Raw genomic sequence first — 14,656 nt, forward strand, 5'->3', positions numbered from 1 at the left:
ACCTCACAAGAAATAATTCATACACAAACTGTTCATTTTCCAGTTCTTTGTGCACTGTAATTTGAGACAACTTAAATACTAGCTGTTTCCGACCCCAAACTGACATAACGAGTTTTTTGATTTTAGCGATTAATTTAGAGTAAGAGAGTTATTATGGAATTTTTCATCCTTCAGTTTTTAGATATTCCATCTCTTCAATATCTTCCCTTCTTTGAAATGATTCTAAGTACTCTACACATTGGGATGCAGAACGCGTTTCCCAGAAAGCAGGAGGGAACGTAATAAGCAATGAAAACAAAACAAAAGAAAAATAAACAAACAAGCAGGCAGACAGTGTTTTTTCCTGGATTAGGCCCAAGTGTGGAGGAGGGGAGAGGGAGCGAGGGAGGCAGGGAGGGAAAGAGGGAGGGGTGGGGAGGGAGGGGGGGAGGGAGGGGCGGGGGCTGAGTCAAGACGTGTGTGTTCCCGAGCGTCAGCTGCCGTTGGTGATGATGACGGAGGTGCCTTTGTGGCTTGGCGTTTGTTCGGCCTGCATGCGCAGGTGAGAGGCCATGTCATAGTGAGAGGAGCCCGAACAACCCAGGGCGTAGCCTCTGAAACTCTCTGCCTCGTACAGGTGCTCCAGGGCGTAGCCTGTGAGTGAATAGGCCGTGTGTTTGTCTATGTATTGGCGGGGATGAGACGGATAGAGTGCGGGCGTGGGAGAGGCAGCGCATGAACCCGTGAGAGGGAGCTGGTGCTGATGGGGAGAGAGTTCCGTCTGCAGGAAGTCTTTGGCCTTGGCCAGTCGTTCCGAGCCAGGGCTGCTAAGCCGGGAGAGAGGGGCGGGGCTAGGGGCGGGGCTTATCGCCTGGGTCGAACCCCGACATACCACTCCTGGCAGGGCGGCCTGGGGGAACTCGGCGCTGAAGCAGGGGCCGTGGCCTTTGGCCAGCCCGTTGGCGGCGCCCAGGGAAGGCTCGGCGGGGCCTTTCCTCAGCTGTAGTCGACTCTCTTCCTCTTTGATCATCTGCTGGGTTGCCCGAATCAAGGTTTCTATTTTACTAGGCTCCTGAGGACTGGCCCGGAAGTGATCCCCGCGGTAACGGTCGCCCGAATCGCTGGCCGAACCCCCGTCAGGCGAACTAACCACACTGTCTTCGTCCCAGTGGCCCCTGACTGTGAGAGGAAGACGGGAGCATTAACACCTGCCTGAGACCACAGACTTATCACTCAACATGTCAATCAAAAGAGGGCGGGTGCAGGGAGACTCACCGTGCAAGCTGTGTATTGACGCGATGTGGGGCATGACTGCTTCATACCCGTCGCCGTTTTCTGGGGATGACTTGGTCAGGGGCAGGACCGATCTGGCAGCGCCCCACCACGCCTCTCGCCCAGGCTGGGGCGTGCCCAGGAAATAGCGGCCCGCCTCGCAGCGGCCCTGCTCACAGGACTGTGAGTGTGTGTGACCGTGAGCGTCGCTCGGGGTGTGGTGCTCGTCGGACAGAGGCAGGCTGTAACAGAGCGGGCGCGGTTCTGGAAACTGCCGGTAAACGCAGGAAGCGTCCATACCCTCCCCCTGCTCCAGCAGCTGAGGAGAAGCAGAGTCGGTAAGAGGACTGCCGCCCCACGGGCTGTCCTGATCCGATTCAGAACGCTCCGTATGAAAGCCTGGGTACTGTATACACACACAAATATGGACAGTGTGTCAATTCAGCAATCCCAGACAGTTGCGTACACATACTTCAGCTCCACATTCCTTCAGATCACTTTCTAGCAGTAGTGGAGATGGCGTCTATATAGTAGGCACTCTGACCTGAGAGTAAGGAGACAGCCTCGTCTTGGCCTTGGTCCGTGACACCCTGCTCTTACTCGCCCTACGGTTATCAATCACCGGGTTTGATGTGCTGTTATAGGAGAAGGACGGTTTGCTGGACGTCACCTGGTCTAAGGACAGCTGTAGACCTTTATATTCCGTATCCCTGCAGAGAAACACACAGCAGCTCAAGCACTAAAAACCCACAGTATATGTCACATATATCCGGATTAAATCACTTCTATCATTACACGAGATAGGCTCTGCTGCGATGGGTTTGATGGGTGTTTATTTAGGTGTGTCTTTGGTGGGGTTTGTGTACCTGAGCATTTTAGTTTTGCCCATCTTACGGTGTGAATGCTCACTAGCATCTGTTTGGTAATTAAAGCCCCGTTGCTCATTTGTGGGGATGAGTGAGTGGAGAAGGATCTATTTGGGAGGCATTGTTTCTCCTGCAGGATTGGAACAAGGCTTTTACAAACACATGACAGAGGGGAGGCAGTCCGATCAAATACACACTGAGATTAAGGGCTATGTCTGGCTCAATCAAGCCTCACAAGCAGATCCCATATGAGGCATAACTTGGAAATGGGAATTGATTTCTGGGTAAAGTGCTGTATAGATTTTGTTCCCTATGATGAATCAACTTTAAGACAAAGGAAACCGTAGCTGGAGATCACTCTGGGTAAATACACATGTACAGACATACACACACACACACACACACACACACACAGTCATCTTCTCCACAGATTTTCCAGCCTGGCTTACGCAACATACACCATTCAATGCACATGGTAAAACAATAAGAGCGTTCATATGAGAACCCAGACAGACAGATATTCAGGCAGACATAAAACACCAACACAAATACAATCACACACATGCTATCCAATGCAAATATACACAGACGCATGAATAGTCTCATTGCCACACATATTGTGTGTGAATGTGTCATGTTCTCTTGTCAAATAGGTGGATGAAAAGGAAGGTCGGAGGCCACAGCCAGAAGTCAATAGTTACTGAGAGTAAAGCAAAAGCTTTGTCAGTGTCAAAAGAGAACACAAACACAAGCACAGACACACACACCTGAACTCCTGTACCCCTGGTCTCTGCGTGAATGGGCACACACTCCAATAACAGCCATGATAACAGGGGCCAGACACGTTCACCTTTTTCTCTTGTGAACACAGATTGGCTTTGCAATTATGAGTGAAAACAGATACTCAAAGGGGTCAAACACTGGGCACATCTCTTTATTATTGTTCACACTTACCATGTCTTAGCCCTGTTATACAGCAGCTACTCAAGAACAAAATCACATGACCAATACCAGAGTTAGAAAAAAAAAAACATCAGAAAAATGCTCATTCACTAGGCACTCCTTGCACCAAGCTGTGAGTCATAAAAGCTTATCATTTTTATAGCCTATTAATTAAAGCTCATGAACAGTTTGCTTTTATGGCTGTGAGACAGCGTGGCAAGCTGCTTCAGCTTCACTCAAGCAGGCAAATAGATACAGTCTCTTCTGTCTAACTGAGGGTTTTATAGACCCGTTTCATTCACATTCGCAACAGAAAAGTAAAACTCAAAGCCTTTTGAAACCAGATGTTAGTGTTCGGTTCTGCGAGATAGATATAGGAAAAGAGAAGAGTTTAGGTGAAAAGCTGTATTCTCAGATCCAAAATGAGGGACGACTCCTTTGACAGAAGTCCATTCATACTTCTGTCACATACCCACTGGAAAGTCCAGTCTGATAACACGTTCACTTTATCAGTCCTGAAGCATGACAAATAAATCAACTCAATTCCCTGCTGAACCGATAGGATTCATACAGTCTGCACACACACAGCTGGGCATATAAACTAAACACACACCTACAATGAAGTGACTTTTTCCCCCTCAGTTCACTGTAATGCTCACCTTTAAATGACCTTCACTTAAACGTCACACTCACCCAAATTCACTTAGCACTGTGAAATCACCCTTCACACACACTCAAACGTACACATTGATCATCTGTGCAAATTCTCTTTGACAAAATAAAAATGAATACAAATATTCACAGGTGTATATTTCCATACATGTATGCACATGCTTTCACAGACACAAACACACACATGCACACACACACACATACACACACACACACACACACACACACACACAGACAATTCTCACTGACTGATTGTGATAGAACTGACTTTTACACAGCTGAGACTATCTCTCTCCTATAGATATAGCAATAAGAAGCTCAGGGAGTCTGAAAATATTCTCCAAGGAAATAACTGGTACTCAAGTTTCAGCAGATTCATTCTCTTATGTCTGGATGAACAGATGCATCTCACCAGAAACAAAAGAATAAATTACAGCGGCATATCATAAACCTGGAGAGCTCTGATATTCTCTATCCACTTAGCAATTCAAAATGGTTTATTTCAGCTATATGGATCCATAATTAGTTCATTATGCTTTGTAGAGAGAACAAGAACCATTTCCCTGGTCTTAATGAATGACCACTAAAATAACTTAGCAATAAAACAATCATAAACAATGGGTCAGAAAATGGATTGAGAAAATGTCAATTTTGCATCCGCACCTTCCTCAGCAAACAGCTCATCAGTTTCAAGTGAACGACTCAAAGCCACAAAAATGAGGAAGCGCTTGACATTTTTCTAATTAACCTCCCCTTAATTGTATTGTAAAGGAGTCTCATGTAAACTGCTAAGGCCAGAAAAAAATGATCCCAGATCAAGAGGAAACAACAGCCACGGTGAAGACACAGACAGCTCTTCGCTTGCATGTAGCTCTGTGCAAAATGAAGTAAGACTTCATAGGCTCATCACAGAGGTTATCCTTATTAGCACTGTAGACCGGCTAAAAAAAGAGGGGGTGGGGTGGGAGGGGGTAGTGGGGGTGGGTGGGGTGTAGTCAACGAGACGAGACGCCCCACAACAAAATTCATAATTTACCAGAATGTGATGAGGAAAGCTTGGATGCTATTGAGACACTGGATGTGAGTGTAAGCATATGCTCTTGTGTACCATTTGCTAGCCATGTACTCACGTCAGAACATAGTTGACACTGACGATGCAGTGAGGTCTAGAGGATCGGCTGTTGTGTACAATGGTAGCATAGCTCTGCACCCAAACCCAACCTCCCTGCTTAGCCAGGAATCTGTAATACTTAGTGGTGACTTGTCCTTTTACCAGCACTGCACAAAGAGGTAGCAAGAGAGGGAGAGAGAAAGAGAAAGAGAAAGAGAAAGAGAAAGAGAAAGAGAAAGAGAAAGAGAAAAAGATCAGTTAAATTCTGATTGGCTTGATCTGTTTCAGGTTCTGTGGTCACAGATTTAGATATGGTCTTGTCCTAGTAAATGTTCACTATTCTGTTGTGCCATATCATTGGAAAACAACTGAAATTTCAACAATATCAGAAACCTACAGACATAGAGAGAATGTGAGCACAGCTGTATGCCAGCACGTACACTGGACCTTTGCATCTGGGTTGGGTTTACACGATAGTAAAATGGCTCTCAGACCAACCAATAAAATTGAAACTCTGAAATGGTTATATTCAAGGCTTGACAAATTTGTACTAAACTTTTTAAGTTTAATCATATAATGATTGAGAATTTCTAAGAATTGTTTCTTTTTTCTTATAGTTTCTTGTTTTTTTTTCTTTTTTAAATGACAAAACTATTTAAATTCATGATGAGTCAGTATAATGTCAAAGCAATTTGCTGGAATGAAACAGTAAGACCCCTGATACTTCTATGTCTCTTCAACATTCTGTGTTCTCTTTATTACAATAATCATCATTAATGTTGTTGTCATTATAACTAATTCTCTGCTTCCACTGCAGCTGGCTTAGAGGAGATAACTAAGTAATGGAAAACAAACCTAACTCACACAAGTGGTGTGCACAGCGGAGGTGGAAGGTGTCACAGCTGTGGACGTGATGGTAAAGTGTCTTCTCTATTAAATCCTGGGGTTCATAGCCAGTCAACTCTGCTACCCTGACAAACACAAATACACACAACTAATTATTTGGGAAATATAAATATAAAGCATATGTGTACATGGAGCAACAAATAAATGAAATAAATAGGCAGACAAAACAAAGCAACAACAACAACAACAACAACAACAAAATCAGACAACTGTGTCCAGATGTATTACACTACAGACACATAAAGAACTGTGTGCGAACTGCACAGCATTACATATTACATTGTAAAGGTTTCTGGGTGACATGTGGAGTGACTGTATACCTGGAGTCTAGAAAGATGAGCTTCATGTCCAGGCTGGCTCTAAACATAAACATGTTGCTATGGAGCTTGATCTCAGTGACAGCACTGGGTGGTAGAGAGTGACCTACTGCCACCAAACCGACATTCTGATAACAGCCATCAAATGGAGACATGTCCAAACTGTACTGACGGATCTTCAGGTAGCCACTACAGTGGATCACCTATATGCCCAAAAGCATACGAGTGTGCATGAGTAAACACACACACACACACACACAGAAACTCACATCGTACACACACACACACACACACACACACACGCACACACACACGCACACACACACGCACACACACACGCACACACACACATACACACACACACACACACACACACACACACACGCACACATACATTGCATGCACGCGCACACACACACACACACACACACACACACACACACACTTACTATTCTACATCTTTGTTGTTGTTTGCCACAGCTTTACATAATAAATTCAAGAGCCTTTCAAACTGTTAAATTGCAACCCAGTTGCTGTGGAAATCTATTGGGACTTACTGAAGCTGTATTACTGAAAAGGTGTGGATGTTAATTCGTAAGACAAAAACATATGTAAATTTACCAGGCCAATAATTTGCTGAACCAGTGTGGTGCAATTCAAATTTAATACATTATAGACAATTTTTTTCACATTTCTTTGTTCTGCTAACAGCAGAACGTACGTATATGTACATATATACGTATGTGTAAAAACAGTATTTTCAGATAATGGCTTTCACAAAAGCTAAATATCTATATACATCTATATACACATATATACATTCTTGTCCAGAGGATCTGTGAAGCATTATAGATTCTGTTATTGTTTCAAAAATATATAATGAGATAAAAGAATGTACAAATAAAAAATATGTTTACAAATTGCACATTGCATACCTTGTATCCGCCGCAAGTCAACCCCGCGTTCCTTTTCGCCAGAACACATTTCATTCTCAAGAAGAAGGATCGCTCCATTTCGTATTCTTAAACAGAGATAGAGTCATCAAAAACTAGCGCTGTGCTAACATAATAACACATTGTTGCATGTGCACTAATAACGCGTCATACCTTGTACAAAGTGCGAATGGTAGGGTTGGTGAGCTGTAAGCACGGCTGTCATTTCATCGTGATCCGCGGGGTGTATGTACTCGTAAATGCTGTTCCCCGTCAGCTCTACCTGTTAAAATAAACTTTTGTCATATCAGTCACACACCGTTCACGGTGCAGTGATAATGAAGGGATGCTGATGCGAACGAACACGTTGTGCCGAATTAACCAGTAACGAGAATATACAATGTCCAGACATGTGTAGGTCAATAAAACACATTACATTTGACCTGAACACTTTACCTGTGACAAACCCAGATGTACTGAGGCAGTTTCTGAAATGTACATAATTTTCCCATCCGGAGCAACCACGAAAATGAATCCGTCCAGAGTCTGCGGGGAAAATAAATATAGGTGAGAATAGGAGCGCCTATTTATGTACAGACATCACGAATAAAAATTGCACAAAGGCGAAGGTAAATGCAAAATGTAGGCCATGTATTCCTTCATGAAACATTACTGGCATTTGTGCTTGTGTTTAAAATTAACCGAGGAAATAAGTCTGATGTTCTTGTCTCCAATCTGTGACATAAAATAATACTGGTAATACATAAGTATTTCTGAGAACGGCACATTCAAAATTAAAATACAAATTACAGGCTGAATAAATTTAGCAAAAGCTTTGGTGACCCAATGAGTACTGCAATTCCTTTTCGATTTGCCGTTTGCGTTTTTTCTTGCAGGGACTTAACACAATACGCAACTGACTGACTTAGCCTTTAGAGAGCGAACTATGAATTGATTTGGCTTTAAAACGTGAATTCAAACTACTTATAGGTGAAGTATCACCATATAAGTGCAAGAATGTATGTATTTGGAGATACCAACAAACAAGGTATGTTTGTCTGAGAGCGAATAAAAAAATATAGCATCTTCATATTAAAAACAAGCGGGTGAATTTAACAACAACAACAACAACAATAATAACAATAATAATAATAATAGTAGTAATAATAATAATAATAATAATAATAATAATAACGCATAGGCTACTTTTTAATTACTTTATTTGTCGGATGACCCTACGAAACTCGAATTAGTAGTATTAGTAGTAGTAGTATTACATGAGTTCACATACATTTAAGACACCCCTAAAATAGCCCTAAACCCACCTGAAGTAGATGCGACCCCAGTTCTCGCCCGACATTATCCAGAGAGCTGGCTCGACTCACATGACCCCACGATTCCCCAAGACCTGTGAGAAAATTAACACAAATTCAACTTGGTGTTTAAAAATATGAAATCCTCGTTTTTTTAAAAAAAGCTAAAACAATGACGGCATTTAAGACTAATTAACAGCAAATCCTTGGACCATATTGGCTGCGCAATATATTATTATTATTATTATTATTATTATCATTATTATTATTATTATCATTATTATTATTATTATATAAAGATTTACCCGAGCAATCCGACTGTACAAAAACATTTTCTTTCTTTCTTTTTTTTTTTATAAAAGAAAAATATTTTCACAGCAAACAGATAGTAAACATTCTTGGAAAAATGGGCCAAATCCGCTCCGCATATCGTACACCCGAAGGAACCAACAAAACTCGATAAGGCAAATAAGAGTTGCTGTCCCCTGTAAGCCCTAGCGCAATCCCAATTGAAATGCAAATCGTACGAAAACAAACACGCGCCGTGTAAAGATCACAGTAAAGCCCACGATTCCCATTTTAATATTAACCAAATATGCACTTCACGTTTACACAACAGAAACAATCAAATTACCCCTTAACCACAATTCAAATATGCTGCCTTCTGCTTCTTCAACACTGAACTTACACGCACTTCGGAAAACTCATAATTTATTCAGTAGCTGTCGAATTCTCGTTATTGTTCCGCGCTGGAACTAGGCTATGTATGACAAACGAGAAGTCTGGTAGCTGACAAACTGACAAGATCTACAAATTTCCTTGAATGTGGCTAAATACGTTGGATCTACACAGACATTAAACAATAAAGATCGTGAAATCAGTAAATGCTGCACTTTGATCTATTAACTTCATTCATGGGCCTAAATAACAGTAATATATCCCGTACGCCTTATTTGTCTTTATAGATGCTTTAAAAACCTTTGTTGTCCGGATATATGTGCCTACGTTAGCGCTTGGTTACTCTGACCTCTGTCTCTTTGCAGCCGTCCATAGCTTTAATTAACGGTATCTGTAGGTGCGAAAACGGGTGTCCATCGGTGTGACGGTCTGTTGGGCGGTAAATTGTATGTGAGTGTGAATTTAACTTTGAGTTTTTGCACTTGACCTACCACGGGGGAATTAAGCGTCTGAACCCCAGCGCGCTTAGATAATGACAAAATTAGCTGTGCGAGAGAACGCATTACATTAGGAATACGATCTATACATATCCTGCGGCCTGAAGAGGTCTGCACTGAACGAAGTAGCTCTCTAACAAAAGGAGTTGTTTTTGCCGATAAAAAAGAGTGGTTCAATGCAAGCTCTCCAAAATGAACCTTTGAATTGCTTGCAGGGCAAGAAAATTGCATCAATTTTGGAGCACTGCTAGCTACTTTTGGAAAAGTTCCAAGCACCTTCCACTCCGCTAATAACTTAATTGTGATCCAGCTCAGGGACTGTGCTACATGTTGAATGCATGCAAATGCTATTGCATCTGGGCCCCAGCTTTACGGTTTAAGGTGATATATTAAGTCCGTTTATTTTCCATATTTCTTCTAACCTATAGGCCTATACATCAGAATTCTCCCCTTTATTTATTTACCAGAACGGTGATATAAAACACTGACACTGTTAGGAGGTCCTTATTTTGTACAGGCTACTGTGCCAAGTCCTTTTACGAAAATACCGTCATCATGAAAAATGCATGCTCATAAAACCCATACTGCGGTGCAGTCCTGGATTTCGTCGAATGAAAAAATGAATTTCATTAAATAAAAAACAACGACAAAAACACCACCTCCACCACCAACTACAACAACAAAAAGAAAAACGTGTTCTGTCAGGCAACTTTTAAAATATCGTGTCTGTATTTATGACAGTTGCGAAAATGCCTGACGCTGATATGGTGTATACATTAATATGAAACAGAATAGACAGTGAAGGGGAGTAAAGGTGACCCTACAGTAGATCATAAGTAACAGACCATAAAACACGTCAATATTTAAATAAAATTTCACTGTCAGCTATTAAGAACACGCTCTTCCGATTATCAGACGTTTACATGACTTCGCTATGTTACAGAATATATAATGATTAGTATTTGTGCAGTCAGTATATTAGCAAAGATTATTTGATGAGTAAAGCACATGACAACCTGTGCAATTCTGTGTCTTTCAAATGGCTACGGAGGACACGGGCATAAATTTCCTCTCACTCTGCCGGACTGCACCCCAGAACTATTCAAAGTCTATGCACCAAAAGCTACTGTCCAGAACTAGGCCTGCCAATTGAATATTACTACAAACATTTTTTCTTTAGAATTGAACTGGATGTGGTCTGTACTTGTTAACCGCTTCGGCGAATCTGATGATCTGACTCGTATTAATAAATATTACATTAGGCATATGCTGTGCATTATTAATTTATGATCTTTTTAAATTGCTTCTCCAATCCTTGACACCGTCTCTCGAACATAGACATGAACCCCGTATTTTGTTGCTAGGAATTAGGCCTGTTCAAACATAGTGCATAAGGCTGGAAGCGCCTTTGTTTTCAAAGCACTTTCAAAACGCTGATCAAGGCTAATCTGCAAAGTTTTATAAATTTCCAGAGATACCTGTTCACAAAACATCGTTGTCATTCTGCACATGTTACTCTCTTGTTCCACGTAGTTATCCTGGTGCTATAAAAAGAGGGCTGTAGTAGTTATTTCATTCACCGTTTATCACACTATTTGTTCTCTTAACGCGACGGTGCATTCAGGAAGAGAAATCGAAGGTGAAGAGAGGGGCAAAGACACCTGAATAAAGTAAGAGGATTGTCTCCATAAATAGATGAACTGAACATGCGGCCTAATGTGTCTGAACCGCGAGGAAAAATGCGACATTCATGGTTGTCAGTACTTAACTGTTACACTTGCGGTTTATTCAAATGTTGACCGTGATTGTCTTCATGCACTCCGAAATCGAAGTTGTGTATTTTCATTCCGAAACAAGATAACCTCAATTTCTCTGACTAAAATATTATAGGCCTATAATATAGGATTAATGTGTGCACGAGTCTTGAAAGGGTCAACACAACGTTACTATAGTATACAAAATCCAAACGTATTGCATAAATTATAGCATAAACCCGCAAATCTAACCCCAAAACAACACCAAAAGATATTAATAGCGCTATGCAGCCATCTATCTCCTTCTGGCACAGATCTAAGGTCTCAAAAATTTGGCCTGCACGAGACATCTTTGCGCTTTTGTGAAGGTTACAAATGAAACTCATCCGAGCACTTTTATCCCTTTCTTCCTTTTAAATCCTCCCTCTTTTTCTTTTTTGTTGTCTTTGTCTCTGTATTCTAAGCGCCTGATTTGAAATCCTTTCCTCCTCTAGCAAGACACCACAGTCTTGCAAGGGCCTCCATATGCTCAAAGAGATCAGACAGTGAGCCACGCGGGCAGTGATAATTGGTGAAGCTCGGTTGCAGTCACGCAGAAAAGGAGCCCGTTGAGACCGAGGAGAAGGTGGCAAATGACGGCTAATCGCCTTTCAGAAGCATCATGGTCGCCTGACTATGACAAAAGATTACAAGTACATACATACATAAATAGACACACTGCACAACGTGTACACTGCTGCGATTCTTAGAACACCAAGCTATTATTTAGTTGCATCTGTAAATGTGTTGAATCCATAACAGTCATGTTTAATCCGCTGTTAAATTAGAGAATTTAGGATTAATTGTACACATTACATCAACAAATAACATCCTTTAAAAAAAAAAAGTAATATTATTTATAGTGGTACTGTCATAGTGAAGCCAACCTCTATAAAACTCACGTTCTGAAGAGTTATGTTCTGAAAAGTATTTGAGAGTGCAGATATAACTGAGACAGAATCAGCAAAATAGAAACAGGGGAAATGACTCATATTTCCTAATGATATTTTTGGGTGTGTGAGATAATCATTGCGTGATGTTAAAAATGTCGGGACAAATTATTATTGAAGAAATATCCCCTCAAAAGAACAGAAACAACAGCGGCAGCTGTCGCAACAAAATAATGGTTAAATAGGGCAGATAATAATAATAATAATAATAATAATAATAATAATAATAATAATAATAATAATAATGCAGGCGCACGTTTACACACAAAAACAAACGCACGCGCACACACCGGCGCACGCGCGCACACACACACCAACACACACACACACACACACTCTTACCTTCTGGAAAAACAATTCTCATTTTCAAGTAGCTGGTTGTGAGTCGAATGATGGACGCTTTGTCGAGTTGAGATGTAATTGCAGAGGGTAAGGGCAACAGTTTCGCCAGCTCATAGAATTCACTGTTCTCCTTTTCCCGTCGTGTCCGGGCAGCATTTTTGGACTTCTCTTTCATTGTCGTTATTGATGAAAGGCTTCTGGCCCACCTCCACAGTCTAGATTAATCTTCCCGCCACCAAGAGTGATTTGCACACATACAGGCTTATAGATTTAGCTCATTTTATCACCATGTGAAAATTATATTTCACGTCCTTAATATGGGCTTAAATTGTCAGTATGTCAAAAGTTGAAACCTATTTACACATCAAGCAAATGCGCCAAGCTCCGGAACACGTTCTCCAACTATTTCCAGCAAACTTCTAATCAGTCCAAAATTACTTAAATTAAAAAGCAGTCGTTGTGACAGCGTCATATTGAGTAGAAAGTAAAAACGAGTATGCTTTATCCAGCAGGAGTCCAAAATTATGCAGCATGAAATCCTTTTGGATTCGACTCTTCTTTATCAGGATACAGCGGCCGGGTGTCTCTCATCGTTAGTGAGTAAAACAGGTCCCTTAAAACAACAAATATTAAAATGATGATCAGAGACTACGTTTAATTGTGTGCCACTTTAGGACAGAGCCTCTATAACTTAAATATCAGAAAAGCTTTGATTTTAACGTAAAATTCATTAAAAAATTACTAGTGCTTTTGATTCAGTCATCAGATAGTAATCAACCTGAGGACGCTGGGCTTTTGGTGGCACATGCAATGTTGACTATAATATCTCACGGATACATATTGACACACACTTAAAGTGAAACGATCTTGAAATCCTTTTAGTCATAAATGCAGTGTGTCCTCACCTAAAATACTAGATCAAACTTTCGGTATCTCACGGTCCGTGGGTGCACCATTCCACAGTGGGCAAATATCCAGCATGTGTTTTCCTCTTAGTCTAATACCGAATTCCACAGAAAAAAAAAATCACAAAATGTCACTATCGTATCCACAAATCTGACGGAGAGATGCGAAAACAGAAGAGTTCGTTTCCCTACAGCCACTGATCCAAACTCCAGCTCTCTATCTTTTCTCTTGTCGAGCACAGGAACGACCCACCCCCAGTTATTTTCCCAGCCACCCTTGCTCTTATTGGGCAGTAAGCACTGAAGTCGATTTCCCTATTGGGCATTCTTAATATAAACGTATCGGTGCTTGAACTGAAACCGGGATTTGTTAGAAATGCTAACCTCTGACCTTGATGAAAACCAACCTGGAGCAGTTCATGCAACTACGCAAGATGTGTACGAATTGCTTAAATCACGAAAATGTTGTTTAAAAAAAGTTGTAAATAAATTGCCTCCTGCAAGTCGTTATGTTGCATTTACAGATCATGGCAGATCTTTTGAGAACTGTATCATTTTTTTTCTCAAAAAAAGCAAAACTTCCTTCCTCATTCTCTTTTAATGGCACTATAAACAACCGAAACAACGCTTCACATTCATACTACTACTGAAGAGTGTATTACAAACACTTAAAATGCAATAGGAGATATATTATATACTATATATTATAAACTATATATGAACAATTGAATATAGGCTGCCACGATATTTAGGCTACTGTATATTGCAATGGAGCGCGTGGACTGATAATCTTTCTGGAGCACGAATGTAGATATTTGTCCAGTACAGTCAACAGACTTTACAATATTAAACATGCTGTTTAGTTGTCCATGTCACCTATATAATAAAACAATCATATAAGCCTATAATAAAATAGCAAAATGTATTTAAAATGTTAGTATTTAAATGGGTTATGGGTTATATCACCTCAGTTCCGTCATTAAGAGATCATTTAGATTAACACTGTATGGTTTTATATTGTGCTACACGGAGTGGATCTTATAAGAAAAATGTTTTTTTTTTTTCGGGTAGTTCGTTTCGGACAAGAGTATTTTAGATGTGCCCTCCAAGGATTCTGCATACTCTTAAAAAGAAAGAACCTAGAGGTCAATTTGTGTATTCTGTTCATGGTATGAACACAT

The 14,656-nt window shown here is 40.9% G+C and overlaps 1 protein-coding gene across 2 annotated transcripts; it reads right to left on the reverse strand.

The window, feature by feature from the left end:
• Positions 1 to 472: 472 nt before the first annotated feature.
• On the reverse strand, positions 473 to 12,745 carry sim1a (SIM bHLH transcription factor 1a). Of its 2 annotated transcripts, none has more exons than XM_030782685.1 (11): positions 12,571 to 12,745; positions 8,323 to 8,405; positions 7,454 to 7,543; positions 7,172 to 7,280; positions 7,001 to 7,086; positions 6,069 to 6,268; positions 5,707 to 5,813; positions 4,862 to 5,009; positions 1,796 to 1,961; positions 1,255 to 1,657; positions 473 to 1,158 (listed from the first exon to the last, which is right to left on the reverse strand). In XM_030782685.1, exons 1-11 carry the CDS (start codon positions 12,743 to 12,745, stop codon positions 473 to 475), a joined length of 2,253 nt encoding a protein of 750 aa, XP_030638545.1. The 2 variants fall into 2 exon arrangements, with proteins under 2 accessions (XP_030638545.1, XP_030638546.1); XM_030782686.1 differs by having other exon boundaries at positions 473 to 1,154; positions 1,251 to 1,657.
• Between the last annotated feature and the right edge of the window lie 1,911 nt (positions 12,746 to 14,656).

Source organism: Chanos chanos, chromosome 8 (genome assembly GCF_902362185.1).
Source record: "Chanos chanos chromosome 8, fChaCha1.1, whole genome shotgun sequence".
NCBI lineage: Eukaryota > Metazoa > Chordata > Actinopteri > Gonorynchiformes > Chanidae > Chanos > Chanos chanos.

Coding starts and splice junctions, on each gene's coding strand:
- sim1a (XM_030782685.1), bottom strand. CDS start 12,745: ATGAAAGAGAAGTCCAAAAATGCTGCCCGGACACGACGGGAAAAGGAG. Junction 7,281..7,453: donor TACATCTGGGTTTGTCACAG/GTAAAGTGTTCA, acceptor TTATTTTAACAG/GTAGAGCTGACGGGGAACAG. Junction 1,962..4,861: donor AGTGTCAACTATGTTCTGAC/GTGAGTACATGG, acceptor GTTTCTCTGCAG/GGATACGGAATATAAAGGTC.